General features: G+C 43.3%; 1 protein-coding gene across 9 annotated transcripts in view; it reads left to right on the top strand.

The window, feature by feature from the left end:
* RABGAP1L (RAB GTPase activating protein 1 like) overlaps nt 1-26,110 on the top strand; it is a 229,957-nt gene that overhangs the window by 180,807 nt on the left and 23,040 nt on the right. Inside the window, exon 1 of one of the 9 annotated variants that reach the window (XM_058808741.1) lies at nt 14,259-14,473. The exons of 7 other annotated variants lie outside the window; for them this stretch is intronic. Coding sequence is in view for 1 of the 2 variants with exons in the window: in XM_058808740.1 (XP_058664723.1) it covers nt 17,294-17,404 (111 nt within the window). In the remaining variant the exon portion in view is untranslated. Of the gene's footprint in view, nt 1-14,258; nt 14,474-16,453; nt 17,405-26,110 lie in introns of those variants that run through there. One more of the 9 variants, XM_058808740.1, reaches the window with a different exon arrangement.

The raw sequence follows: 26,110 nt of genomic DNA, 5'->3' as shown, positions 1-26,110 counted from the left end.
ATAAACACAACTCTGCAGGGACAGCAGCTTTTAGAGCTGAAAGTCTTATTAATAACTTGCCATTACATGCCCCAGGCATTGTTTTTGGCATTGTTGACACTGTTGGAAATTAAATTCAGCAAGTAGTTACTTGGCTGTTCTCTGAGCAGTGTGTAGCTGCTGGAGCAGCACTGTAGCTGGGTGCTTTATAAGGGCAATATTCACATTTTTAGGATCCCCTGATTGCTTGCTGCAGGATTCTCTGGTTTCCAACAGTTAATTGCTTTCATTTTTAGCATATTGTAGCCTTGTTTCTCTTGTGGAGATTGAATATATGGTAAACATGGTGTTACATGGTTTATATTGTTACATTTGTTTATGTTTGGGCATAAGTGGATTACATCTGGCTGGTACCTCATGTCAAGCAGCAGATGAAGATCAGACCTCCTCATTGTGTTGCCCTAGCTGTCTGTTATTCTTTGAACTTCCTTTGCTTAATTAATTAATGCAATTTCCTGGACAATAATTTTGAACCAAAATTTGATTCTGCCAATTAATCAAAAGCCATGAAAAAACTGAAAATCTCATCTCCAAGTTATTAATCAGCATAATAATTAGTATAGATGCAGAAATCCAGAGAGGAACTGTTTACAAGGGCATGGAGTGACAGAGGCAGTGGCTTCAAACTGAGAGTAGATTTAGATGGCATACTGGGAAGGAATTCTTCCCTGTGAGGGTGGGCAGGCCCTGGCACAGGGTGCCCGGAGCAGCTGTGGCTGCCCCTGGAAGTGTCCAAGGCCAGGTTGGATGGGGCTTGGAGCAAGCTGGGATAGTGGAAGGTGTCCCTGCCCATGGCACAGGATTGAAACAGCTCCTTTTTCATCTCAGAAATCCTTTGATTAACCCAGAGCTCAGAGCACAAATCAATGCCCTTAGAGTGCATCCTTGTGAGCAACAATTTGATGGCAGTCTGAGTGAGCCACCTGACTGTGCCACCCAGGATGCTCCCTCTTTGCACAGCAGGGAATGTTGGTTCTGTTTCAGCCAGTCAGGAGCAGTGGGAAGAGCTGGAAAAGGGATCAGGGCTTTGCTTCTGTGGTATTTTCTGGGTCCCCTGTCAGAGGAGGAATTGATGAATCTGACTCCATGTTCTTAGAAGGCTAATTTATTATTAAATAATATGATATGATATTGTATTATATTGTAAGATATGATATTGTATTACATTGTGTATTCTGTTCTGTTCTATGTTAATATTATATGATGTGATATTATAATATTATGATATCATATTATAATATAATATTATGTTACGTTATATCATATCATATAATAATTAAGATATACTAAAAACTATACTAAAGAATAGAGAAAAGATACTTACAGAAGGCAAAAAGATAATAATGAAAAACTGGTGACTCTCTTCCAGAGTCCCTACACAGCTGGCTGTGGTTGGTCATTAAGTCAAAACAATTCACATGAAACAAATCAACCACCCACCTGTTGGTAAACAATCTCCAAACCACATTCCAAAGCAGCAAAACACAGGAGAAGCAAATGAGATAATTATTTTTTCATTTTTCTCTGAGGCCTCACAACTTCCCAGGAGAGGGATCTTGGGCAAAGAGGATTTTTCAGAAAATATGATGGCGAGATGCTTCCTAACTGGTGAGGGTGCCATGTTCCACTTGCCCCAGGGTACCTGTTGCAAGCAGCTGGATTGAATAATGCTTTAGCAATTGAATAAGGCTTTAACATCTGAGCACCTGCTTTCCTTACCTCAGGCTCATTTCTTCTCCCATTGTCGATGACACACAGAACTTTATTGTCAGGCTGTTCCTTTTGATGATTGTGCAATCTACCAGACCTGTCAGAAATAAGGAAAAAATTCAATCACCTTGTCACCACTGCCTTACTTTCAAATGTTAAACAGTAAGTGTGATGTCTTTCCTCATGAGGCAGTGGTGAAAGAGATTTCTCTCACTGAAAGGAGCTGTATTTTAGTGCCACAGAATACAGATCCCAGCAGTTTTCTTCATTCCAGACCATCATACTCAGATAAGCTTGTAGGGACACAAATCCCATTGCTTTAGGTAGCAGCAGGAAGCTCTGAGGCAACTTTGGCCCTTGTTTTTCTTGTAATGCAAAGTGAAATGTAGGTTTGTGTTGCAATGAGCTTGCTTCAAGAGATTTTGCTTCGTTTTCCCTTTTCTAAGTACACTCTGAAGCAGGGCATGTTCCTTTTATAGGAGGAAGGACATGTGGTGGGAAAGGAGCATTTTCCTTGGCACCGTTTGTGTTTTCCAGGATTCTAATGAGGGGTTTGCAAAGGCAGCAACTTTCCAGCTGAGGGGGATCTGGTTTAGCCATGTGTTTTTTCCTTTTTCCCAATATGCACCAGAGCCATCTTCTCCAGCCAACACAACAAATCCAAGTGCTTCAAGACTCGATAAAAAACCCTTCTGGTCAGGGCTGGGGATGTAAAGGGGAAGAAGGTGAGCCTGGAAAGCCTCCAGCCCTGCTCTGCCAGCAGAGGAACTCCCAGCCTGGAGTGCAAATGCTCATCCCAGGGGCAGCGGTAATTGCTGAGGGGAATTGGGAGCAGGGCTGGCTGTGGGCTGGGCCAGAGCCCATCTCATGTTTCACTGCTCTCATCCATCAAGCAGCATCTCCTCTGGTAGCTGAGTCTCTAATGGGAAGGAGCAGCACATTTATAGATCCAGCACTGGGCTGGGAGCTCACACAGGGGCTTGTTGGGAGACCAGGGAACACTCCAGGAGTGTAAGAACATACAGCACCTGTAATGGAGGGAAGCACTAAGCTTTTATTCTTGTGACCTTGTACAAATAGGATGTAATTACAATATAATTCAATTCTGACAGTCTGGAAACCATGGCAGTTGACATAAAGTGACATTTCAGGAGAAATAGGCATGTGTTTTAGTACATCTCTTGCAGTCTCCTAAGCATTATTGATGCTATTTGCTCTTCCTGCTTCCCTTGCTCCACTCTTAATACACAATCAGAACACAAGATTCTGGAAGATGTGCAACAGTGAATCATAGTTAACCTTGTAAATAAAATCCAGTGTGCTAGAGAGTGATGCGAGCTGGTTGCTGTATGCCTGCTGTATTTGTGTTAATATACCAGTACCTTTTAATCTCCTTGGAGAGACTAAATCCTGGCATGCACACCTTCAGGGACTCATTTAGGAAAGCAGAGAATAAAATTCCATTTGAATTGTGATATGGTCTTTGGTTCTGGTGACCTAAACCAAGACTCTCCTCCTTCGATCACAGATTTTGCTCATGCTCAGGGAGCACAAACAGTTCCACCAGGTGCTTGACTCTGCAAATACCCCAGAGATGGATGTGTCACAGCAGGATTTTATCATCCCTCGATCAGAGGAGGAAAAGCTGGATCTGTGAGCTGCTGTGAGCTCAGACACAGACAACTCCAGCCAGCAAAAAGGAAAAGTGACAAGGTATTTTCCATCTGTGCACTTCTCTAGCACTGGAATCATGTTATTCCAATTAACTCTTGTAGCATATGGGCTGTTTTGTGTGCACTAGGAATATCTCAGTGCAGTTAGTTATCTCGGTGTGTCTCTCCCTTCTGAGGCTGGTCGTTACACCTTTGATGAGTCATTTAATAGGCTCATTAAGGAAATGGAGGGGATCTCATCTAAGTATTCATTCACTGAGCCACAGTCGCCTTCCTTTCAACCCCAGACAAAGAGGGAAACAAAACATTGCCAAATGCATCTCTGTGTGCAGCTCCGAAGAACACAGAATTTGTTTTTAAAGTTGTAAAGAGTGAAAGCAGCCATCCTGCTCTATTCTATGTAATTTCCTGCCTATGGAACTGGGCATGGCTTCTCAACCCTCCACCCCATCACAGGAAAGATTAAATGCTGAGATGGGACACTGAGGAGGATAAAATGCAGGTGAGAAGTTTCCCTGCTCCAAGTAAATTTGGTTTACTGGTAGCCTACAGATGGTTTTCACTGTAGCTGAAGTGCCCACAAGTACAAGTTCTCTGTAAATAGGGAGTGAGATGAGTTATCACTGTGCAGTGTGTGTATAAAACAGGGAGTAAGGCCACTGTGTTTTCCCTTTTCTCCTCCTGTTGGATTCCTGGACAAGCTGCTCATGGGGTGGTGTTCACAGGGGTCCCAGGACAAGGGAAGAGATGAGAATCTTGACTCCATGTTTCAGAAGGCTGATTTATTATTTTATTATATTAAAAGAAAATTATATACTACAAGAATAGAGAAGAGGATTTCATCAGAAGGCTAGCAAGGAATAGAAAGGACTGGAAATAAAATCTTGTGACTGCTCACAGCCTTGACACAGGTGGCTGTCATTGGTCATCAAGTAAAAACAATTTTATATGCTGGGTAAACAGTTCTCCAAATCACATTCCAAAGCAGCAAAACATGGGGAAGCTGAAACTTCTCAGCTTCTCAGGAGAAAAGATCCTAATGGAAGGATTTTTCATAAAATATGTCCATGACACTGCTCAGCCCCTCTGCTGAATCAGCCACCATCCCACACCACCCTATGTGATCATGAGCCACACAGGTCCCTGCTTGTGCCTTGCTGCCAGAATCCAGCTGCATTTAGCAGTGGAAAACAATCAGCTGGTACACTCCAGCCCCAGATTAGGTCAGATAAGGTGTCCCAGAGAATTATTTTATTCAGAACTCTCATTTAAGTTCTCCATGAAATGTCCACATGTTGTTCTTGCTGCTCTCATAGCTCACTTCTCTCTAGTAGCTGCTGTGTATATAATGATCCTCCTCTGTGTCCACACGAGGCTGTTCCAGAAGGCTGGGGAGGAAATACATGGCCAGAATAAATGGGTTTGTACTGCTGAGATTCAGTTACTTAAAGATTCACAAGGTGCACATTCCTTTAGTGAATGCAGATAGCATGGTGATAAAACCTGAGCATGCAATGCTGGGGGAATGTTTTAGGTAACTGCCACTGAAAACATGCTCTATGGTCAGCTGGCACTAACATAGCCAGGGGAGTCCAATAGAACTGGGTTTGAGCTATTTAAGATGGTTAATAAGTAATTAACCCAGGAGGTGACTGTAACAGACATCATTTGAATCAAGATTGAATTATTGGTTTCCCAGGCATGCTCTGGGATGTATCAGTTTGCTGGCAGGACAAAGCCTCTCAGCCACATTCATTAACAGTCCCTGCATTCAGGAACCCCTCCTAAAGGATGCCTACAGGATCAGATTCACCAGTTACTTCTTCCTTCCTCACTGCTGCCAGGAAAAGGCCACCTCCCCACATTTCCATTCAATTTGTCTTTAGCTGAAAAGATGCTGATTTCATGCTCTCTTACCCTGCAGCAGCCAGCCTGTTGCTAAGATACTGAAAAGGCCAGGGTCTGGGTGTTTTTTCTCAGCCCACTGCAATTCTTATTTATTTATTTATGCATCTTATTTACATAGCTAAACAGATCTCTTCCCTACTGCAGAAGCAGAGCCACGAGGCTCCAGGTTGCACCAGGGTGCCTTGACTTGCATAGCTGCTTGTCCAGCACCATCCTCTGCCCTGTTTTTCCTGTTCATCAACTGAGCAAACTTCTCAGGATATTTGTTGAGCTGGAGTGGCATCCAGGAGTGTGATGGAAGTGTGTTTTAAAGGCTTAGCTGGCCATGGGTTGCCTACCCAGTGTTTGGTCACAGCAGTCCTTGATGGAAATAAAAAGGGTCAGAACAAAGATGGCTTTAAGCCAATTTTCCTGCTTACTTTATTTCTGGCTGCTTTAATTTCAGCAGTGTCCACATTCCAGGCTTCTTATAGCCTAACCAGCTCTGCAAGAGTGAGGAGATGGTTATCCTTCCCTAGCCAGGGAAGAGCCCTGCTGTACAGGCAGTTCTGCAGGACCAGCTGCATTTTTGTAGGGAGGGGCTGGGATCCCAGCCAGGGCACAGCTTTGTCAGAAATTGTATCCAGGGCAGGAGCAGGCTGCTGATGGAGTGTGCATGCACATAGAAACTGGCAGAGCATTTGTAGTGGCTACAGGTGGATAGCAGAGGTGTAATGAAAATGTTGCTGCGCCATTTGTTCCAGATGTGCTCCCCACACCAGAGAAGCTGGAAGTGGTTATTGTGCTCTGTTCCATCCTGCATTGCCCAGAGAACCTCCTTGGCAAACAGGGAATTAGTAGCACTGATGTGAGCTGCTTCTCACAACCAGGAAAGCATCAGGCAGGAATACTGCACCATAGCCTGGCTCTGTTTGTCCTGTTTGTCTTTTGTGAAAAACGCCAATCATTTGGTCTTAAAATTTTGAAAGTTTAATACTAATAAAATGGTTATAAAAGTATCGTTATAACTAGATTAATAGTAATTTTGGACAATTTGGATCAGGACAATATGAGACAATAGAAACAAAGAGTTACAGATGATCCGGGTACCTTTTTTGGGGCAAAATAAGCCTGAAAAAGGACACCCGTTAACATAGGATTAACCCTTAAAAGCAACAGCCTGTTGCATATTCATACACCTCGTACATGATGCATAAATTGCATTCAAACACAGGATTCTGTCTGGTCAGTGTCAGCTTCTTCCTCTGAATCCTAACGGCATCATCCTGTCCAAGCAAGGCAGGAAGAAGTTAATTTCTTCTGATAATGGAGCAATAAATTCTTTTTCTCTGAAAGATTCAGGTGTCCTGTGGCTGCTATCTCAGTGTGAGTCCTCTCTTTAAAAAAGTATCCTACATAGCATAGTTTCTATTTTAACATTATGTGATAACCTAAAACTATATTTAACACTACTTAAGAAAATTAATACAGCATAACTAACATAACACATATAATATTCATTTGAATATTTGTGAAAAGCCAATCATAAAATACACATTTTTCACATCTTTCTTTGGTGAAAGCACTGCCACACTCTTCAGTAAAAACTTCAGAGACAATTCAGAGCCCCTCAGAAGCTCTAGTATTTTGTACCTCCTGCACAATACTGTAGCTTGAGAAAGAAAGGAGTGAATCCTGTAGAGATTTATTTGGAGCAAACAGGGACCAAACTGGTTTTTCCCCCTATTTCCTTTTTGTTTCATGAAGCACAGCCAACATTCATGAAGCTCAGACTCTGGACTATACGTGTTCAACACATGTTGCCTTTTGGGCCTCTCCTTACAGCCTTTGGCTGCACTAACTGACAGCTTCTTTGTCTAACTGGTGTAGTTTTCATTGTGCAATTCTTTTTGCTTAAAAAGTAGTTTTTCTGCTTTGATGATCCAGCTATTAGCTGACTCTCTGGAGAAGAACAGCAAGGAGGACATGAATACTTGGCTTTGTACATACAGCCCTGCAAAACAGGGGCTGTGCACAAGGCCAGATGCAATTTTTTTTACATTGAAGTGAGATGAGGAAGGTGATGTTTTAAGTCCACATTGAATTTCCTTCTTATTTACATTAATCATTCAATTACCCATTTGGAAAGCTGAATTATATCTGAGTGGCTTGGCATGCTCATGACATATTCTCTTTTTTTCAGAATAGGCTCTTGGTCTTGTCATTTATGAGACATCTGTCACTGGGGTGTCGACTTCTTTACACCCAGAGGGGTGCTGATTATAAAGCCTTTGCTGACCAGCAGCTCCATGTAGATTTTTAATTTGGCTGAGATTTCACAAGCCAAGCTATGCTGTTTGTGTCAGGTGTGAGTTTGGTGCCATTGTTCACCCAGAGCTCAGGTGCTCTGGCAGGTGGGGGTGTTACCTCATGTGTTACCTCAGGTGTTCTCTCAGCTGAGCTGTGAACAAAGCTCAGGAGACTTGGTACCAGCCTGAATGGCCAGGAATAACTTCTGCTGCCCTGAGAGGGTTTTTGAGGTACGTTTGAAAAGATGAGTCAACGCATCTTCATTTCCTTTGTTGAAGATAGGAAGAATAGGATCTTCCCTACAAGGAGATGTCAGAAAATTAGGGAACAGGAGATGATGTTTAACACCTTAGAAGCAGAGAAGTGGCTGGGATGGGTGAGGATCTCTGCATTTCTCATTCTGGCTCTTCCCACCTGGTGTGCTCAGCTGTCACTCTTGAATTTTGAGAGCTCTGGTAAAATGTGGAGTGGTCTGCAGTGCTGAAAAAGGGCAAAGTAACCCTGAGCTGCCAGGGGCATTGCAGAGACACAGCTGCCCAGTGGCTGAGCACTAATCTGTGCTGCAGACTCTTGTTCTCTCTTTGGTGGTAGTGGGCCCAGCCAGCTTCTATAACCTGAGGTCCTGTAACTCTGAAAGATTCAAGAAGAGCACAGGAATGAAAACAGTACTGATAAACAGAGCACCAGTTGTGCATTCTTACTGGAAAAATAAAATTAAAAAAATTAAAGTGAGAAAAAAATCATAGTATTGCCCAACAAAATATCCTGGATGTTTTGCCATGCACTGCTGATAAGGGATGGCCAAAGGCACTTAAGAGACCAAGTTAGGGTGTTCCATCTCCAGCTCAGAGTGGGCTTTTTCTCTTGCTGCTGTTGCATTTAATTAGGAGAGATAAGAAAAATTACTCAGACCTGTTTCTGGTCTTTCTCAGTTTCACAATTCTAACTAGCATGAAGGAAATTACCCTTTGGGTTTGAGTTTTCCCTATGAGATACCTTCACCCTCATGTCAGAGCCAGCAGTGTCAAGCATGTGCTCTATCAAAGTGTCACCAGAGGGACTCACTTGTTTCACTCTCCTTAAAGCTGGGCTGTCCAGTTAATGTCCTGATAAATCTATTGCCAGTCCCCAGGCAACTCTTCCGTGCCAGGAGTGTTACTAAGTCCATGTGAATTTGTCTGGGAAGGTTCTGCAGTGGGAAATATCTACAGACCAAAGATACTCTGTGGCATTTCAAGAAACAACCCTAATACCTTTTTCATCTGTGATTCTATGTCTGAGAAAGGTGATCAAATTCTTCACTGCTTTCATAGAGGAATTATTTTTAAAGATGTCCCTGCTCATTGCAACAGGGTTGGACAAGATGATCTTTAAATGTCTTTTCCAAACTGTTCTGTGATTCTGTGACAGAGTAATTGGGAACAGATTCATTCTGTCACCAATGAGAGAAGGACATCTATAACCTTGGAAACCATTATGTAGGTACCTGGGCTTACATGACATATGAAATTCACTGTAGACAGCAGCATAGCTTTTCTTTTTCATCTTAGTTATTGCTTTCTTGTGAGCTGGTTCATTTTGTTTCATTCACTTTCCAAATAGTGAAACTAATCATGCTGATCATATAAAATATGTACTTTGGAAATGCATTAAGGAATTTGATAGTGATAGAAGCCTCTTTTTAATAACATTTTTTGCATATCATTCTAAATTTTATTGTATCCTTTGTTTTTCTTTGTTTGATGGGGTTTTCTTCCTTTAGATCAAGCAGAAACTAGCTCTTACTCATTACCAGCACTTTCCTTGCATTTCTTGCAAAACAAATTTTGTACAAACAGTTCCTCTACATGCAAGACATTAAAAAATTAAGTACAGATTAGAAATTACGGCTCAATTTTGTATCTAAATATAGGCCTCTAGCTGGACCCTGAGAGGAGTCACAGGAGCACTGGGAGTGAGGGAGCTTCTAAGGGAGCTCAGCCCTTGCACTTGACCTCGGCTTAAGCAGCACTTTGTGCCCAGCCTGAGCACGTGGATATGAGGAGAAAATGTCCTCCTGCCCTGTGGATATCTGTGCTGAGCTGGAGCAATCCCTTATCTTGGTATTTTTTTAGGGAGTGTCTCATTTCTTTTGGTTGAGTTGAGTATCATAGTAGTAAGTAATACAAGACGTAGAGTCAAGATTTTAAATAAAAGACAAAAACAAACTTGGAATAAGCCAGATGGGGAGGGTAGAAAAATATATGGAAATCTCTGGTTTCTGGAGAAACACCTGATTATCACCCAGAGCTCTTTGATAACTGGTGGCAGCATTTGCCTTCTCTGCCCCTCCATACATACCATTTGAGCTCCTAAAATAAGCTCATTAACAGTCAAATCAAGACAGGGTAATCTTTAAATCACATGTAAATGTTGTGTTATACTGAAGCATTAAATGTAGATGCCGATTTTCCCAGTGGGAGACTAGATCAGCACAGTTAAGTACTGGAATAGTTTGTCTCCCAAATCATCTTGTGAGAACAGAATTTCCCTTTTACTGTACTGGATGATGGTGATGAATAGGGATTTAGGGGCAGAGGATTATGTGGGGTTTAGATTAGTGGATACCACTGGTAGTCTCATACAGCTGATCTGCTTGCATGGTCCTGATCTTCCTTTCTCCCCTGGAGCTGACCTGTTCAAACTGCCAGGGAAGTGCAGGGGAGTACAGGGACTTAGAGCTGCTTTCTGCCTTTCCTAGCAAATGGGTCTCAGGTCAAATGTTTTCTCTGTATCAGCTGGCTGTTTGTTACCTTTGGTATCTACATTTACCAGCAAGTGCTGTTTGCTGGATGTTTTTAGACTGCACTCAGTCCTGTGACCTCCAAGTTAATGCCTTGATTTTTTAACTCCAGCATTGAGAGACATGGCACTCTCCTGGAAGGTGGCAGTAGTTTGTACTTCTAATGCAAAATGCATGAAATTATCTCATTTCAGAGTCATCAGGCATGCCTCAGTGTAGACTGTCTCACAGTCCCACTGACTGCTAAAGCTCAGGGAAGGTGCCTGGACTGGTCTGCCTGGTTTAGCCCAGCCTGGCTGACACCATGTGCCATTTCCTGCTCACCCACATCACTCTTAATTACTCCTTACCTCATCTTTCAAGCAATCATAGGGCAGATTTATTTTTTGTTTTGGGAATATGCCATTACCATCGTGCTGTTTCCGTATAGAAATGTCTCAGCTTTCCCTTAGGGCTCCTGTCAGGGTGTCAGTGAGGTACCAGCACAGCCAAGGTGAATTTGTGCATGGCCAGCTCCTGTGAGATTGATGAACAGAGGATGTGATGGGGTCTTGCCTTTTTCTTCCTGTTACTTAACTACAAGAATTTCTGATGGCATCTGGCTCTCCAGCCTTTCCTTCTTTCCCCTTTTTTTTCTTGTCACAGACTGAAGGTCAGGTGCAAAGTGATGGTCAGTGAAGATACTAAAATCTGACCTGAGGCAGGGCATTTCAGGTCATCTAGGTGAACAAGTCACTGCATTCTCCCTGTGCAGCATGGCTGCCTCAGCACTGCAGCAAACTTGACACTCAACATCAGTATTGATCCAGCTTAGAGTTCTCCATTTTCCATTATTTTTACCTTTATTAGTCTTCCTTAGGGACATAGGTAAGGACTATTAACTCCTCTTTGGAAAGACAATGAAAAACATGGAGAGATGGAATCCTGGGCCCTCTGTGAGTCTCTTTGTGTGACAGATGTTGCTATTTAATGTTCTGATTAATGTTAATTAGTATCTTTTGTTTGCTCTAAGTGAAGAGACAGCAGGCTATTTGGGTGAAATCCCTGAATCAACTTGTACTGAAACCAGGCCAGAAATCCATGTAAATCGTTGTAAGTGCAAACCATCCCTATACAACTCTTATGCTAATTTCCTTGGATAATATGCTTGACCCATTTTGGTTTCTTTTCAAATTTTGGTTTCTTTTCTTTACCAAGTGAAGCGATAAAAGCAACAAGTTTAAAATACATTTCCCAGGTAGTGTTGAGTTTGTTGTGGAATTTAGCTCTAAATGCCATTTGTGTGGTTTAAATGCAGTGCGGGCATTATTCAGTTCTTGGATTAGTAGCCCCAGGGAATACCAGGGACACTTGTAATGGCAAACAGGTTGTTAATGTTTGCCCATTGTGCAGTTGAGGGTGGTGATTTGGCTTGCACAGGTTTAGGAGACACTGGCCATGGCTGTGGGGCAGGTGTGGGAAGCTCCCTGGTCCTGCTCTGGAGCTGTCACCACGTCTCTGAGCTGGGGAGTTGAGTTGCTTGTGGATGTCTGCTGTCATGGAACTGCAGGGAGATAAAAAAGGGTCCCCAAAGTGAAGGGGTGACACAGGAGACAGGTGGCAGAAGCCTGCTGTTTTTTAGGAAATTATGCTCCAGGGCAGATGAGGAATTTCTGCCTGTTCCTTCTGCATGGTTTCTGTAGTGTTCTCACTACTCCAGACTATTCTGGCCCACTCAGAGGGCATTGGGATGGAGGAGAGTTTGCCTGTTGGGGAGCTCACTGGTACCACCCCTTGCTTTTCCAAACAGGAAAAAAAAAATGCCCTCTTTTGCCAAAACAAAAGCATGGGGAGAGAGGAAATATGCTCAGCTCAATTTGCTACATTAGGTAAATACAAAGTATGCCCCAAATATCCTGTAAAATCTGTTTAGAATTTTCAAAAACTCACACTAAGATTCAATATTACTTTACTTGGTATCAATTCTGGCTCAGGGATGTCTGGTTCTTTCCTTGTTCCTCTGTCACCTGTCACTCCTTGTGGGGCTAAGCAGTAAAATTCACTGATGGTTCAGCTGGAGTCCTGTGCTGCCTTTGCCACTGGAAAAAACATGAACAAGCAAAAAGTCAATGCAACTCTAACCCAGATTCTCAGCAGGCAAGAAGGAAGTTCATGAAGCAAAATATTTCTGGCAGACAATTCACACCTGAAGCAAACCTAGCTGGAGAGAGGAAATTACTTCTGTTGGCCTTAGAAAAAGTGATAGGGGCAGGACAGGAAAGATGGATGAACACATGAAGTAAAAATGTGAACTTAATAAATTAAAAATCAAAAGAGGTTCATGAATTCATTTTAAAGGTTCAAAATAATCTGGAATGGACAGAGTTGAATAATGAGCATGTACCTGTAGGCTGGTGTCCCAGCTATGCTGCTGTTTAATCTTGTTCATGTTTGTGTGGTTGTAGAAATCAAAAGATACAGATTTATTTTGGGCATGCCTTATTTAGCTGTAGTTCTAAGTTATGTAAAACCTGAAATGAAGAGGAAACTTGACCCAAACCCTTAAGATTGCAAGTATTAGTAACCACCTCAGTGAGGAATGGAGGGAAGACACAGAACAGAATTAGTTGAATGAGCTTAGAGATATCCAGGGAGTGAGCTGCAGTAGGCTGGGCAGTGATTGGCTGCACTGCTTTTCCCCCTTTGGAGTTTTGGGGTGTGGCTGATAGAGAGTTTCACTTTATTTCTTTAAAGATCATCTATAGGAACACTGTGGAAGAAAATCCTTATGCAGCAGTTGTTGCTTGGAAGCACGAGTAGTGACATGCAGCAGTTTTGGGGAGGCTGGGAGAGGAGAATTTAGGTATTTGGCACCATGAAATGAAGATTCTTAAGTCCTCAACTCTTCCCTGTGTTGGGCTACACACTTCCATTGAGGGGGAGTGCATCACCGGTGTGTCAGGAATGCCTCAGCAATTCCACCACGCTGACCTCTGCCACCCTGGGAGAGCACATTTCCCCTCTCCAGTGGGATGGCTTTGCTGGCTTTAAACTGCAGAAATGCATTTGCAGTTGTGCTAGCTAATAGGGAGGATTTGCCCCTCTAACTGTATGTGCTAAAGCACATCACGCCCAGATTTTTCCACACATTTGGAGAATTATTTTAGGAGAAACACAGGTGCATACACCCACTTCTTTTGGGGAAAAAAAAAATAGGCCATGCTAATTTGACATTTTAAATAATAAAAATAAATCTTGGGGAAGCAGTCACCGATCAGAGCGAGCCTGGAAACTGCATTTCTGGAATGGTGCAGGTCATTCCTGAGAGCCATGGTGACTCTGCATTCCAGCATCACGTGGAATCCAGAAGCATGTCTAAAACTGGAACAGAGCTCCAGTTTCTGCTGCTCTCTGATGGTTGGCAAGCCCTTTGTGGGAGAGAAGAGAATAGAACCGTGTGTGTGATCCACAGAGTCTGACTTGTAACCAGGTGGTTTTCACTAGCTGGATGGGTTTGAAAAAGCCCTTCCTGTGCATTCAGAATTACAAGAAGAGCTGATACTATCATTATCATTCCCACTGGGGGGAAAAGACATGTGAACTTATCTTGAAGACTGCCAAATGCCATTCCAAGTGCTCTGAAAGGGGTTTTATGTTTCCTTCTCTGAAGACGGCTGTGATCTTCCCGGATTCATTAATGCATGAGAGGCAAATCACAGAAAGGGCCTTTGTGTTCCTGGAGCTGTGGCAGGAAGGGAGGCTTACCAAGGAGCTGCACATACCTCACTTCCCCGTCTGTCAGAAGATCCTATCCCTGTCAGATAGCAGCAAGACATTCCTGGGGGTGGAGTGAGAATGAATTTATCTTGGGAGTGAGCAGGATTTTGCTTTGCTGGGAGAGCTGGTTTGCTCAATTCAGGAATTTTCCGTTCACCTCTGTTAACCACCGGCATATAAATCCCAACAACTACAATTAGAGCTCCTTACCTTAACAAGTTCACAGTTTTCTGCAGCTCACCTGTCCTTCTGCTGGCTCTCCTCTGTCTCCTGACTGCTTGGTTGCACGGCTTCTCCAAAAATTCCTGCTTTAGAGGTAGGATTTCACAGCTGTGTCATGGAGGGGGCTGCGTTCCTGGTCCTTGAGGAAGGTAGATGTGGTGTTAGGCAGAGATTCGCTCTTTGCTGTAAGGAAATATGAATCTTCTGCGTGGGTTTTATTGTCTTTTGGTAGATTATTCATCACTTCAGCACCCAAAAAGCCCAGCAGAGGGGAAGGCTCTGGATGGAGGGGCTGGGAGGAGTGTGTAGTGTGGCCTGGGGATGTGGTGGTGGGTACCTGTGCTTGCCCTCTCCCTTCCAGCTACTCAGGTGTGAGCAAGATGCACTTGTGTCTGGTTGGATGCGTTTGCTTTGGTCAGTTTAATTCAAAATATTTCATTTACCTGGCTTGATAGTTAGAATTTTGTGTGCTGATTCAGGGTACAGCATAGGCTGTTATCAGGGAGGATCACAGGATTTGCAGGCAGCTCGGCTTCATTGGCTTGAAACAACTGAAAAACGTTCTATTTAAAGAGATGCATCAGCCAACGTCACAAATCAGTTGTTAGTTCTTGCAATTGCTAGTTAGAACATGCCAAAATTGTAATCCCTTTGTTATGAATAGGTATGAGAATTACTGAATTGATTATACAATAATATGCAGATGTAGTTCTGTTAAATAACTGTAACCTCTCTGTCTAAAGAGGAAAAAAAGGTAAATAATTCCTTCTAAATGGAAATGCCTGTTGGCTAAATCAGGGGAGGGGTTCGGCTGGCAGAGCCGTGGAATACGTTTGACAATTTGCATCCTCCACCTCGTGCCCTTATTGCAGCATTACATTGGTCTTTCATTAACACGGGCATGTTTGCTGTTACAGCACCTGCTCCCTCCCCTGCCTACCTGGGCAGGTGCCAGCCCCTGGGTGGGAGGGATTGGGAAGGGACCCAGCTCCAGCAGCACAGCAGGGAGGGGCACCAGCAGCCCCACGATCAGAACTCGCTCTTCAGGAAGATCCCAAACGCCCCCAGGCAATGGAGGTGAGGAGGAAGCAGCGTTTAAAGGCTTCAGAAAAGCTGAGCTGTGTTTGGAACAGCAGGTAGGGATTTTCTACAGGTGACACGGAGAGCCACCTTCTTGTCAGCCGGGCTGGAATATGAAGGCTTTCTACTGCAGGAGTTAATTAATTCTTTGGGGGAAATTGCCTTTGAAGAAAAACAAGGAAATAATGAACTATAGGTGCGTTTTAAGGGAAAAATATCTTTCTTCATCCTGCAAGGGTTAAGCATGATCAGAATCTGCTTTAGTCTCAAGAGTTTAACCTCAAGTGCTGCATTTTTTGTTTGCCATAAGCCTATTAGAACTCTCTGTTTCCTAGCAATAACATGTAATTTCTCCCCACTATATAAGTAGAAGAGATGTTAGGGTTTTAATCCTGCCCGCTAGAGCTGTTGCTCAAGTTTCCTATTCAAATGCAAATAGCACCTGGTGCTATTTAGATAGCTGCAATCTTTGATAACCATACTCCAGGAAGAGAGGAGAAAAAAGCGAGGTGGGTCTGACTATTCATTCTGGGAAGCAGGAATGTAACTATATGCCACACCAACCTGCACTGGACATTTCTATCAGATTTTTTGCATTCAGCACGGACTCTTTTTGGAGACAAATGGACAGCCAGAATGATTTCTCTTTCTTGAGCAGGTATGATTTTTCACCAGGAAGAAAAGGCTTCCAGAGAAGATGAAAATGTAGTGGATGGAGTTTTACCTTGCCTGATTGTCTTGAGAGGAGTTACTTCTGGGACATTTTGTTTGTTTCTTCAAATCCTGTATTGTTTTCCAGATTTTCATTTGTAGTTTTCAGAGTACTGATTCTTTTTATTTTTTTTATTGTTTCCTTGTGCTTTTTTTGCTCTGTGTCAGATAGATAAAAGAAGTTATGATAAATTATTGAGAAATCAGGAGCAATCTGGGAGGCTGCTCCGCTATTTAGGATTCACAGACAAGAGATAAAATTACCTCTTACCTAAAACAAGACCAGTGCCAGATGTGAGTTAAAAAGCTTATTCTGTGGGAAGTTTTAATTGCATAAATTGTTTTCATTTCACTTGTCGAGATGCCAGTTTATTCACGAAAGAGTTTTACAGCCTTGTTGAGTTTTTCAGGGCTGTTTTACCCGTTATGACATGTGGAAACTGAAGGACACTTTTTTGGAGGGTTGTGACTTAATGCCATCATCTTCCTGCTAAAATCAAAGTATCTACAGAGTACAGAATGCAGTTGAGATCTGCAGAAAAGCAGAAGTGTGTGTTTTAACAGATTTTAAAGGAGAGATTTACAAACTGGCAGAAAATTTCAAGGAGTGCTTGAAAGAAATCAGCATTATACCAATCTCTGTGAATTTACAAATAATCCAGAAGCAGCAATTCGTTGGAAGGGAAGAAGCAGCAAAGGAAAGACTCTGCTGACAGGAATATCATCTTTCATGGGAGAAAACTGGACATAAAGAATGAACAGTTGCTACCAAACTGGAGAAGCACAGCCGTGATTTCAGTGCTGTCTGACAGATCTTGCCTTGTTTAATACTAATCTGTTCTGTCTCCTGCTGCTTCATCTTTGGCCTAATTCTGGAACTGAAAGAGGTTCCTGCCTTCCTCCAGACTTCAGCAGAAGCCTTTTGCAAGCCAGGTGCTGGGAGTGGGAGCAGGTGTGCCCTGTGTGCCTCCCGTGATACCGAAGGTGCCCTTGGGAGGCAAACTCGATCTGCTGGGTCACGTTTTCTCTCTGGTGACACTCCTTCCCCAGGAGCGTCTCCAGCTGGGTGTGAACAACTGACAGGAGCTGAGCCTTGGGCTGGGACCTGCTGAGGGCAGCCAAGATGATGGAAGAGGTCTCCATGGTGGTGGCTTACGATGCCCACGTGTTTGGGCAGCTGCGCGATGAGGACTTGCTGGCCAGCCTGGTGGCAGGCAGCAAACCCAAAGCTGTGGTAGGTGCTCCTCTTTTGCCAGTAATGATCAAGGTTAAGTCCTTCTGTTGAAAACTTTACTATTTAGTGCCTTTCTTTGTTCTTCAGTTTCTCTTTTTAAGAAATTTGCTGTCATGCATCAACAAAATGAAAATAATCTGTTTCAGAAGAGATTTTAATAATCTCTTTAGAAGTTGTAAGAAGAAGTTCTAACTTCTAAATTTAGAAGAAGATGATTTGCTCAGTAGGGTCATAGTTAAAATAATATTTTTTACATAATTGGAATAATTGAATAATAATTAAGCCAATCTAGCAGCAGACTCTTAGAATGTAAGTCAAGAGCTCGGGGTAGATGCTGGTTCTGGGGTGCAGGTACTCTCATCACTAAATCTGAGAGAATCAGTCCCTTCCTTGAGAATGGTGATGTTTCACTTTTATACAATTCAAAATCAGCATAAATATATGTAAAAACCTTTTAGTTGAATGAAATATGATATTTCTTTGTAAATAGCATATCATTTCTGTAAGTGACATGTAGAGTGTGGTCATCTCCCTCTGTCATGGAGATCTCAGTGCTTGGAGGGAGCTGCAGGCTCTGAAATTGGGTGCAAGAGTTCATTTTTGGCCTCAGATCCTACAGCTGAGCCCATGTGGGAGCCAGGATGCCTAGAAGCAGTCAGAGGGAGTGTTTTAAAATAAAAATGTATGCATAGGTGTTAGTGTGCAAGCAGGTACAGTTAGCATTTCAGGCTAAATACAAATTCAGCAGCCCAAAGAAGTGCTCATGTGTGCAGATTTGGGGCTGGGTGTCTGTTTGTACCCAGTCAGTTCCTCTGCTGGGACAAAGGAAGGTATTCTCAGAAAAGGAAAATTTGCTTTATTGTATCTTGGGTAAAGCATCTCTGTGCTTGTTTCCTGCTGGGGTTTTTCTGCCTCTCCATGCTCAGGAGATCTAAGATGTATGAAGTCATTTCCTGCATCTTGTGTAGTATGAATGAAAACCAGAATTCTGCCCAGTCCCTTTTATTATGATGCTGTTTCCTGCCTCTGACCTTCTTTAGGCCAGAATTTTCAAGGTCCATGACATCAAATAGATAATAAATCTAGAAATTCAGTATGGACAAAACCAATCCCTAAGATGATGTGGTCACCATCAGGGCTGGGCTTTGGTTAACAAGCATATCAGGAGTCACACACTTTTCCTTGCTGGATATTTTTAAATATGTGGTGTCCCTTAATTCACTGTCCAGCCACAGCCTTTTCCTTGCCCTGCCTGAGCTGATGGCTGTGGCAGCCTGTGTTTTTTGCCTGGAGGGCCAGAGTAGGATCTCCTTGAGACGGGACCTGGTGTTGCAATAGGATTAACCCGAGCCTGGTACTGGCAGCTCTGGGAGTTTCTTTCAGCAGCAGAGGGTTTTTCCTGGGGGATTCCTGCCCTGAACTGCTGGGTGTTCTAGAGCTAGCACTTGCAGTTGCTGAATTAAAATCCCTGTGGTGAGACGACCTTTCATGGTGGCTTACCTTGTGATTTAACCCTTTGGGAAGCGCTGCCAGGATGGGCTCAGGGCTGGCTCTGCAGGTCTGGGCAGCTGCAGAGCATGAGTAACAGGAACTGTGTTCTGTATCTCTGCATCAGCTGTGAGTGACCAGGAGAGAGAGGAACTGGTGTGAAAGCACCACATCACATCTCCAGATAATTTCTGCCACTCTGAAAATAAGATGAAAAACATTTCTCTGTGAACTACCTACTTATCTCCTAGTAAACAGAGAACAACCGTGGGAGGAAAAGTATCATTATTACTTTTATTTAGAGGATCTGACTAATTGACTTCACTGTAAGGGTTTGTTCTGATCAACTTTTTTATTTTCCTGGAATCAAAGTGTATTAACATATCTGTGTATTAACATGGGACTTTGACCAGCCTGGTCTAGTGGAAGGTGTCGCTGCCCACGGCAAAGGGCTGGAACAAGATGGTTTTTAAGGTTCTTTGACCCAAATTATTCTGGGATTCCATGTTTCAGTGCATTATGTACTAGTAAAGAAATTAAGAAATATGGTTTTTGTTGGGTTTACATAGGAAACACCTAACTGCTTTTTTAACTGGTTTTTGAAGGATATTAACTAAGCAAATAATGGTGCAAACAACCTGCAGAGGTGTAAAATGAAGCTGTCCTCAGGATTGTGATAGGAGTAGACAATGCATGGGGGTCTGCACTATGAAAGGACAGGACCTGATGGCTTAGAAAGTTTCTTTTGGTTCTCTGCTGCCACATTTAACTGTGGGACAAGCTGACAGTCAGGATAAGTTGGGCAAATTGTATTGACTCTCTCACAGTCACTTCACCAGCTTGCACAAAGGTGTGGTCTGTACACAAAGGGATGTTCTGCAGGAAGAATTTGTGCAGGTTTTGTTTATTCTAAGAGTTCATATTAATAGCACAGCTATGTTGCAATCTGGGATTCATCTGCTGGGTTTGCAAAATGCAGTTTCAATTATTTTGAAAAGCTTTTCTATTACACACTCAGGTTGCAGAGAATAAAAAACAAAGTTCTGTAAAGACTTTCATTCTGTGGCTGAGATGGTGTTGTTGGAAGGTTTCTGGCATTGCAGGTAACTCATTGCAGTTCCTTTGGGCTGTGCAAGGGGCTGGAGTGCACAGGAGTCTCCCCTGCACAGAGAGCCACGTGTCATGGAGCGAGGTAACAAAGGGTTTATGCCAAAACCAAACCAGGCCAGGTGAGAGCTGTGCAGGTTCCTTGTGCTTCCAGCCCTGTTTGACCTTCTGACACAGCCAGTGCCATGAACTTAGGCACAGTCAGAATTATCTGCTGTTATCCACCATCATCTGTAGCCATCTGAATTATCTGTGTTCATCCCTTCTAGCTGTATTTTTCACTGGAAAGCATAGCAGTATTTTTATCATGTTGTTCTGATGCTCTTAAACAATTAAACAGGATGTGGATATGATCTGAGATAAGGTTTTGTTAAATATGTTTCACTGTGTAATAGTGAAACATATTATAATAAAACATATTATAATATATAATATAATAAATTTATATTATATATATTATAAATTATTTGGTCTATTATAATACATATATATGTTATTACATATAATAAAATTATTCATATGGCATTGTCACCATGAAATGCAGTTGTTTTGCTGTGTGGTCTTGCTTTCAGAATTTCAAGTTGTTCTGAACCTACTTTGCACAGACAGGGAGAGCAGCATATATAAGTGGGCTGCTGTGTAGTTTGTGCAAGAATTGAGCAGCTTTACTGTGGGGAATTTCAATTCTCAGTTTATCTGCAGAAAACTTGGACTCAAGGGGTTATAAAAATGCTATTCTAAGTGGTATAATCCTCTTAATCCAGAGCTGAAGGACGTTCTTGTGGAAAGCTTCATTGTATTTCCATTTTCCTGCCTGCCTTGCTGTGTTTAGCTCTCTATTCAGGGGAATTATCAGCCATTTCATTGAAGGAATTTGTGATTGCACACTGGCAGACCTTGCCATAAGGATTTCTGAGCTCTCAGCTTCTCATCAAAGCTGAACTGAGGAGGTTTAGAGTGGGTGGGTGAGCTGCAAAGCAGGTGAAGGACTTGGGAGGCCTGGGAGAAGTGCTGTACATGGTCATCCATGGGTTGAAGTCCAACTGGCAGGGAGCTGAACATTTTTGGGGGTTGATAGTGGGGCTGTGTTTAACATCTTCGGGCCAAGACACCAGCAGAGGATGCACCCTGTTTTCCAGGGGGCAGAAACCAGAGGGTCAGTGCTGGGCTGAGAGGAGCTTGCTGAGGTTCAGCAAGTGCAAAGGCAAATGCAGAATCCTGAGGAGGATAAATCTCGGAATCTCTGCTGGTCACAGTGACCCCGAGATGTGTCAGAAAGTCTCTTTTCCCAGCCTGGCAGCTGAAGAAGGAGTCAGAGCTCTTCTATTCTCGGTCTCAAGGTTGTTTATTGTTTCTTAGCTATAAAATTCTTTCTCCTGTCCTGCCGAGGCCTGTCTGGCAGGTCGGGTTGAGGCACACTGCCCATCCTTGGGGCAGTGTTATCTTTTATACTAAAAACTACGTGTACACTATTTACAGTAACTTCCCAATACCTATCACCTATGTTTGACAGTGAGTTTCTACTCTAAACCAATCTAAAAATGCCAGCATCACCCAGAATATGGAGGTTAGGAAGAAGGAAAAACAGGGCACACTCAAATTCCTCCATCTTGGGACCCTGAGCCTCCATTCTAAAAACCTCCAAAATCTATTTTTCATGCTGTGACAAACTAACTATTATTCTACTTAAACTTTCTTGACTTGTAATTCTTCATAGAAAAGTTGGTAATTGTTTTTCCAAGGGCTAAATCAAAGGCACAGGGGCCTTGGGCTCTGTGCCAAGGTCTCTGAGCCCCTTGGCAGGGTCTTGAGTCTTCCAGGGCAGCCAGAGAAATTTGGGCATGCCTTGTCCTTTTTCCTTCTTCCTTGCCTCCATCTTCTGCTGTGATGATGGCACTTTTAGATTGGTTTAGAGTAGAAACTCACTGTCTAACACAGGTGATAGATATTGGGAAGTTACTGTAAATAGTGCAGATGTAGTTTTTAGTATAAAAGATAACACTGCCCCAAGGATGGACGGTGTGCCTCAACCTGACCTGCTAGACAGACCTCAGTGGGTCAGAGAAAGAATTTTATAGATAAGAAACAATAAACAACAATTTCCTGGGTTCCAGCAGATAAACTCCATCATCTCTGCAGGATGGGGACTGAATCTCTGGACAGCACGAGGGCAGGCTGGGAGTTGGTGGATAACCTATGCTCTGCAGTGCCCAAGGCTGGCTGTGCACATACAGGTGCCAGTGAAATGTGTCTGTCCCTGAATCCTCCTGAACCCACAGGGACCAGGGATATCCACAGGCTAAAGCAAGTGGAGTGGAAGGTTGATGGGAAAGGGAGGGTCTGACTGCATGGTGAAGGATGGGAGAATTGGGGCATTTAGCCTGAGGAGGAGAAAGCTCAGGAGGGATCTAATTGCAGTCTCCAGCCACCTCAAAAAAGCTCATAGAAAGCAGAGAGCCAAACTCTGGGGCACACAGTGACAGGACATTGCATTTGACAAATGGGTGTAATTTGCCATTCTGGCTCAGCACAAGGGAAGCAGTCCTGTCCAGGGAGACCCTGGCATCTCCATCCTTGCAGGCCTTCAGGAGCAGCACGCTCTGGCTTTGAACCTGCCCTGCCTGAGCAGGAGTTTGGTTCGTGTGCCCCCTGGAGCCCTTCCAGTCGCAGTTTTTCCTTGAATCTCTAATTCTGCCTGGGTGGAGCCTTGCATGAGAGAGTCCCTGGCAGCTTTTGAAGCCCATCTTTCCCTGGAGCTGCTGCCAGAGGAGGAAGGGAATTTGGGTGGTCACTCTTATGGCAGTTGGCTCTTTCCACAGATGCAATCCTTGTCTGAACCCTTTCCTTTCCAGCACAAGAAGGGATCCTGCTTTCAGGCTGTCTAGGGAAGCTGTCCCCACCTCTGTCCCTCCCTCCCCTGTGGGCAGGAGCTGCCAGATTCTGTCCCAATCCTCTTGCCTTGTCTTTGGAGCAGCTTCCTTGTGCTGAGGATTCTGAGCTCTTGCATCTCTCACTGTGGGGCATTTACACTCTGCATGAACATTTTGGGGGCTCTGCTCTACATCCTCTTCAGTTTTTTCCCCAGCTGCCTCTCTCAGGACAACATGCAGTATTACAGCATGGGTCTCAGTGACAATCCAGGGCTGACCTTCCCTGGTCAGCTTCCTTTCCCCTGTCCTTGTGCATCCCAGGGCTTGCACCAGCCCTTCTGCTGCAGCCTGCCTCTGACAGCAGAGTTACATTTGGCAGTAAGGTGGTCTGTTATTGCCTCCCTTCTCTCTGTACCAGAGAGTGTTTATTCCCAGTCCCACACTGCTCTCTGTCCTCCTGAGCAGCTGCTTGTAGGGCTGAACTATCAGTGGTATTGATGCAATGAACATTTTCACAGATAATTAAATTGAAATATTTCTGCAGGTTTATTCTGGTCAGCTTTCCACCAAGCAGTGAGGTGAGAGGAGAGGGCTGTGGAGGAAGAGCTGGGTCTTGCCCAGACAATGGCAAGCTGCTTTCCCAGCATGGCCTCCCACTACCTCATCCTCTGTCCTTCCCATCTCCTCATGGGATTCCATCCCAGCTCCAAGCTGCAGTAAAGTTCTGTGGACATGTGCTCTGTAGCCAGCACAGGGGTGTGTTTCAGTAGAGGAAGCTACTTGCAGGAATTCAAATATATGTGTACAGTTTCTGGTTCTTCCTCTGCACTGTTCTTTCTGTGTGTCAGTTGCAAATTCTATTAGTTGGATTCTGTCTTTCATTTGCAGGCCACTGATAGTAGTGTTTGATAGTGCTGGATCTTTGATGAGGCTCAGAAAGACCCAGAATGTCATTGACCAAAAATGAAAGATGTCGCTCGATAATGATTCCCTTTCACAATGGCTTCTTGACCCATTTTCTGAGATTTTTAATTCATGCTTTATGGTTATTGGATACTCCTGGGAGGTTTTGGCTTTTAATAAAATAAATCCCTCAGGTGGTAGTGAAGCCAGTGCTAGAGAAGACTCTTAAAACTGTAAAGATACTTTTATCAGACAGTGTTGGAGGTTAGGATTTTTCCTTTTTTTTTTTTTTTCCTTAGGAATTTTCTCCTATTTGTTGCCTAAGAGATGATAACAGCTGTACACAAGAGAGCCTTAGTTGTTACATATCTACAGTGGATAAATATTAGGAAAGCGTATGTATTTGTTTTGCATGATTTCTTATTTGTCAATATGTAGGATTTCTTATGTAGGATTTCTTGTTTGTCAAGTGAATTTTTGATGGCAGGAAGACATTTTGGGGATTCTGAAAAGCATCTGCCACAGGCAGACCATCCTTTCCTTGGCCCTTTTTTTGTAGGTGCAGGTTCCCCTGCAGCCTCTCAAACAGAGGCACTGTGATCAGTGTAAAAGTACACACTGGTGTTTAGAGTTACAGTTCAGAGAATCCAAATTCTCTTCTCCTGTGGTGCTGCAGGACTGCTGCACAATGGGGCTTATTGAACATCTCTCTGTCTCAGCTTACTCTCAGTTCAGTGTTTTGCTAACTGAGCCTAACTAAGCAGATCTTTAAACAGCAGGGCTGCAGAAGAATAATGGGCTATACCTGGCTCAGTGGATTTTCCTGAATGGAAATACATTGTGGAGATTAAAATCTGACAAAAGATCTGGTGTTGGAAATGATCCAGCGTCACTGACTCTGCTGCTGCTGGCTTGAATCACAATAAATTGTGCAGGTGCTCTGTAAATTTTGCAACCTGCCTTTCTCTTGTCTCTATAAATTCCTTCAAATGTGCCATTGCAATTGAGACATTTTGATAATGGACTAATGCAGAGAAATCAAACAAAATTCACAGCAGTGCTGGATTCCTTTGCCTTCATTTGGCTTTCTGTAATCCTGAAGACTCTTCAGGAATTCTTAAACATACAGAGGTGGCAAGGAGGTGACTTGCAGCAAGAGGAAACATCTCCCCCTGCATGGAAGGGATGCTCAGGTGTGCTGGGGTGGAGCTGCTTTGCTGGTACAAAAAGAGCATTTCTCTCAGTTCTGTTTCCAAACACGAGGTGGAGAGATGCTGATGTGCCGCAGGTGCTCAGGCCTGCATTCAGCAGGACATCTCTCCAAGGAATTTCAGGGAACAACTCCTTCCTTCTGGCTTAGATGGTAAAATATCATCTGACAGCTTTTATTGTGCCCCAAAAACCAGGGATCAGGTGGTGCTGAAGGAGCTGTACAGTGTGGGGTGGATGCAGGATGTGTGGGATGAGTGGGATGCTGCAGCATGGTGAAAACACTGGAGGGGGGCTCTTCCAGGGCTTTCAGACTGCTAAAACAGCCTGTTGCCAGTGAGCCCTTCCCTGCCTGCTGTCAAAGGAGAGTTGGGAATTGTTCAAGCTGTGCTCCAGCCTGGAATTTCTTTTTAGGCAGCTGATGTCAATCCTACATTAATTATTACAAATGAATATTGCAGGTTTGCTGTGCAGAATACCCACCCCAAATAGTGATTTGTTTAGAGAGAAATTACAATTTTCCCTTTCAGTTTTCATGCTTGTGGCTAAGATCTCATTGGAGATAGAGTTGTTCAGATTGTACTGCATAATAGCTAAATACAATATCCCATTCCCCCCCTTTAAAGTCCAATCCAGGAGACAAGTCTGTTGTGTCAGCATAGTACTGTGGGGTTTGTTCTTTCTTTTTCATTACTGCCTCCTCCCAGGAGAAAAATAAATGGCTTTATCTACTTCTGAGCCTTATTCCTAGATAGGTATGGAAACATGCTCTGCATTGCTTATGGCCAGCCACATTTTAAGGAGGGGGTGATACAGTTGCTCATAATTATGACCAGTTAGATGAGTAGCACCAAGTCAGTTATTTTTAATCTAATTTTGTTACACTGCAACTTTCATTTGGCTTAATAAAGTACTTAAATAGAGCTATATTCCTTAAAATAGAGCTGCTTCCTTCCTGGAACTTGATGTAGTTGTATTTAAAATATAAAGTATTAACTGGAATAAAATAGCACAATTTTGAGTGTGGACTGAGATGCTGTGTGTGATTGGAAATTTTTTATTGCTAATCTGCTGAGCTTCTGTTTAAAGCTCACAGAAGCAAGCCTCATTGTGAAATTTCTTCTTGATA

This window comes from Ammospiza caudacuta, chromosome 7 (genome assembly GCF_027887145.1).
Source record: "Ammospiza caudacuta isolate bAmmCau1 chromosome 7, bAmmCau1.pri, whole genome shotgun sequence".
Classification (NCBI taxonomy): Eukaryota; Metazoa; Chordata; class Aves; order Passeriformes; family Passerellidae; genus Ammospiza; species Ammospiza caudacuta.
The sequence above is the reverse complement of the archived record's forward strand: the minus strand, read 5'-3'. Positions and strand labels throughout refer to the sequence as shown.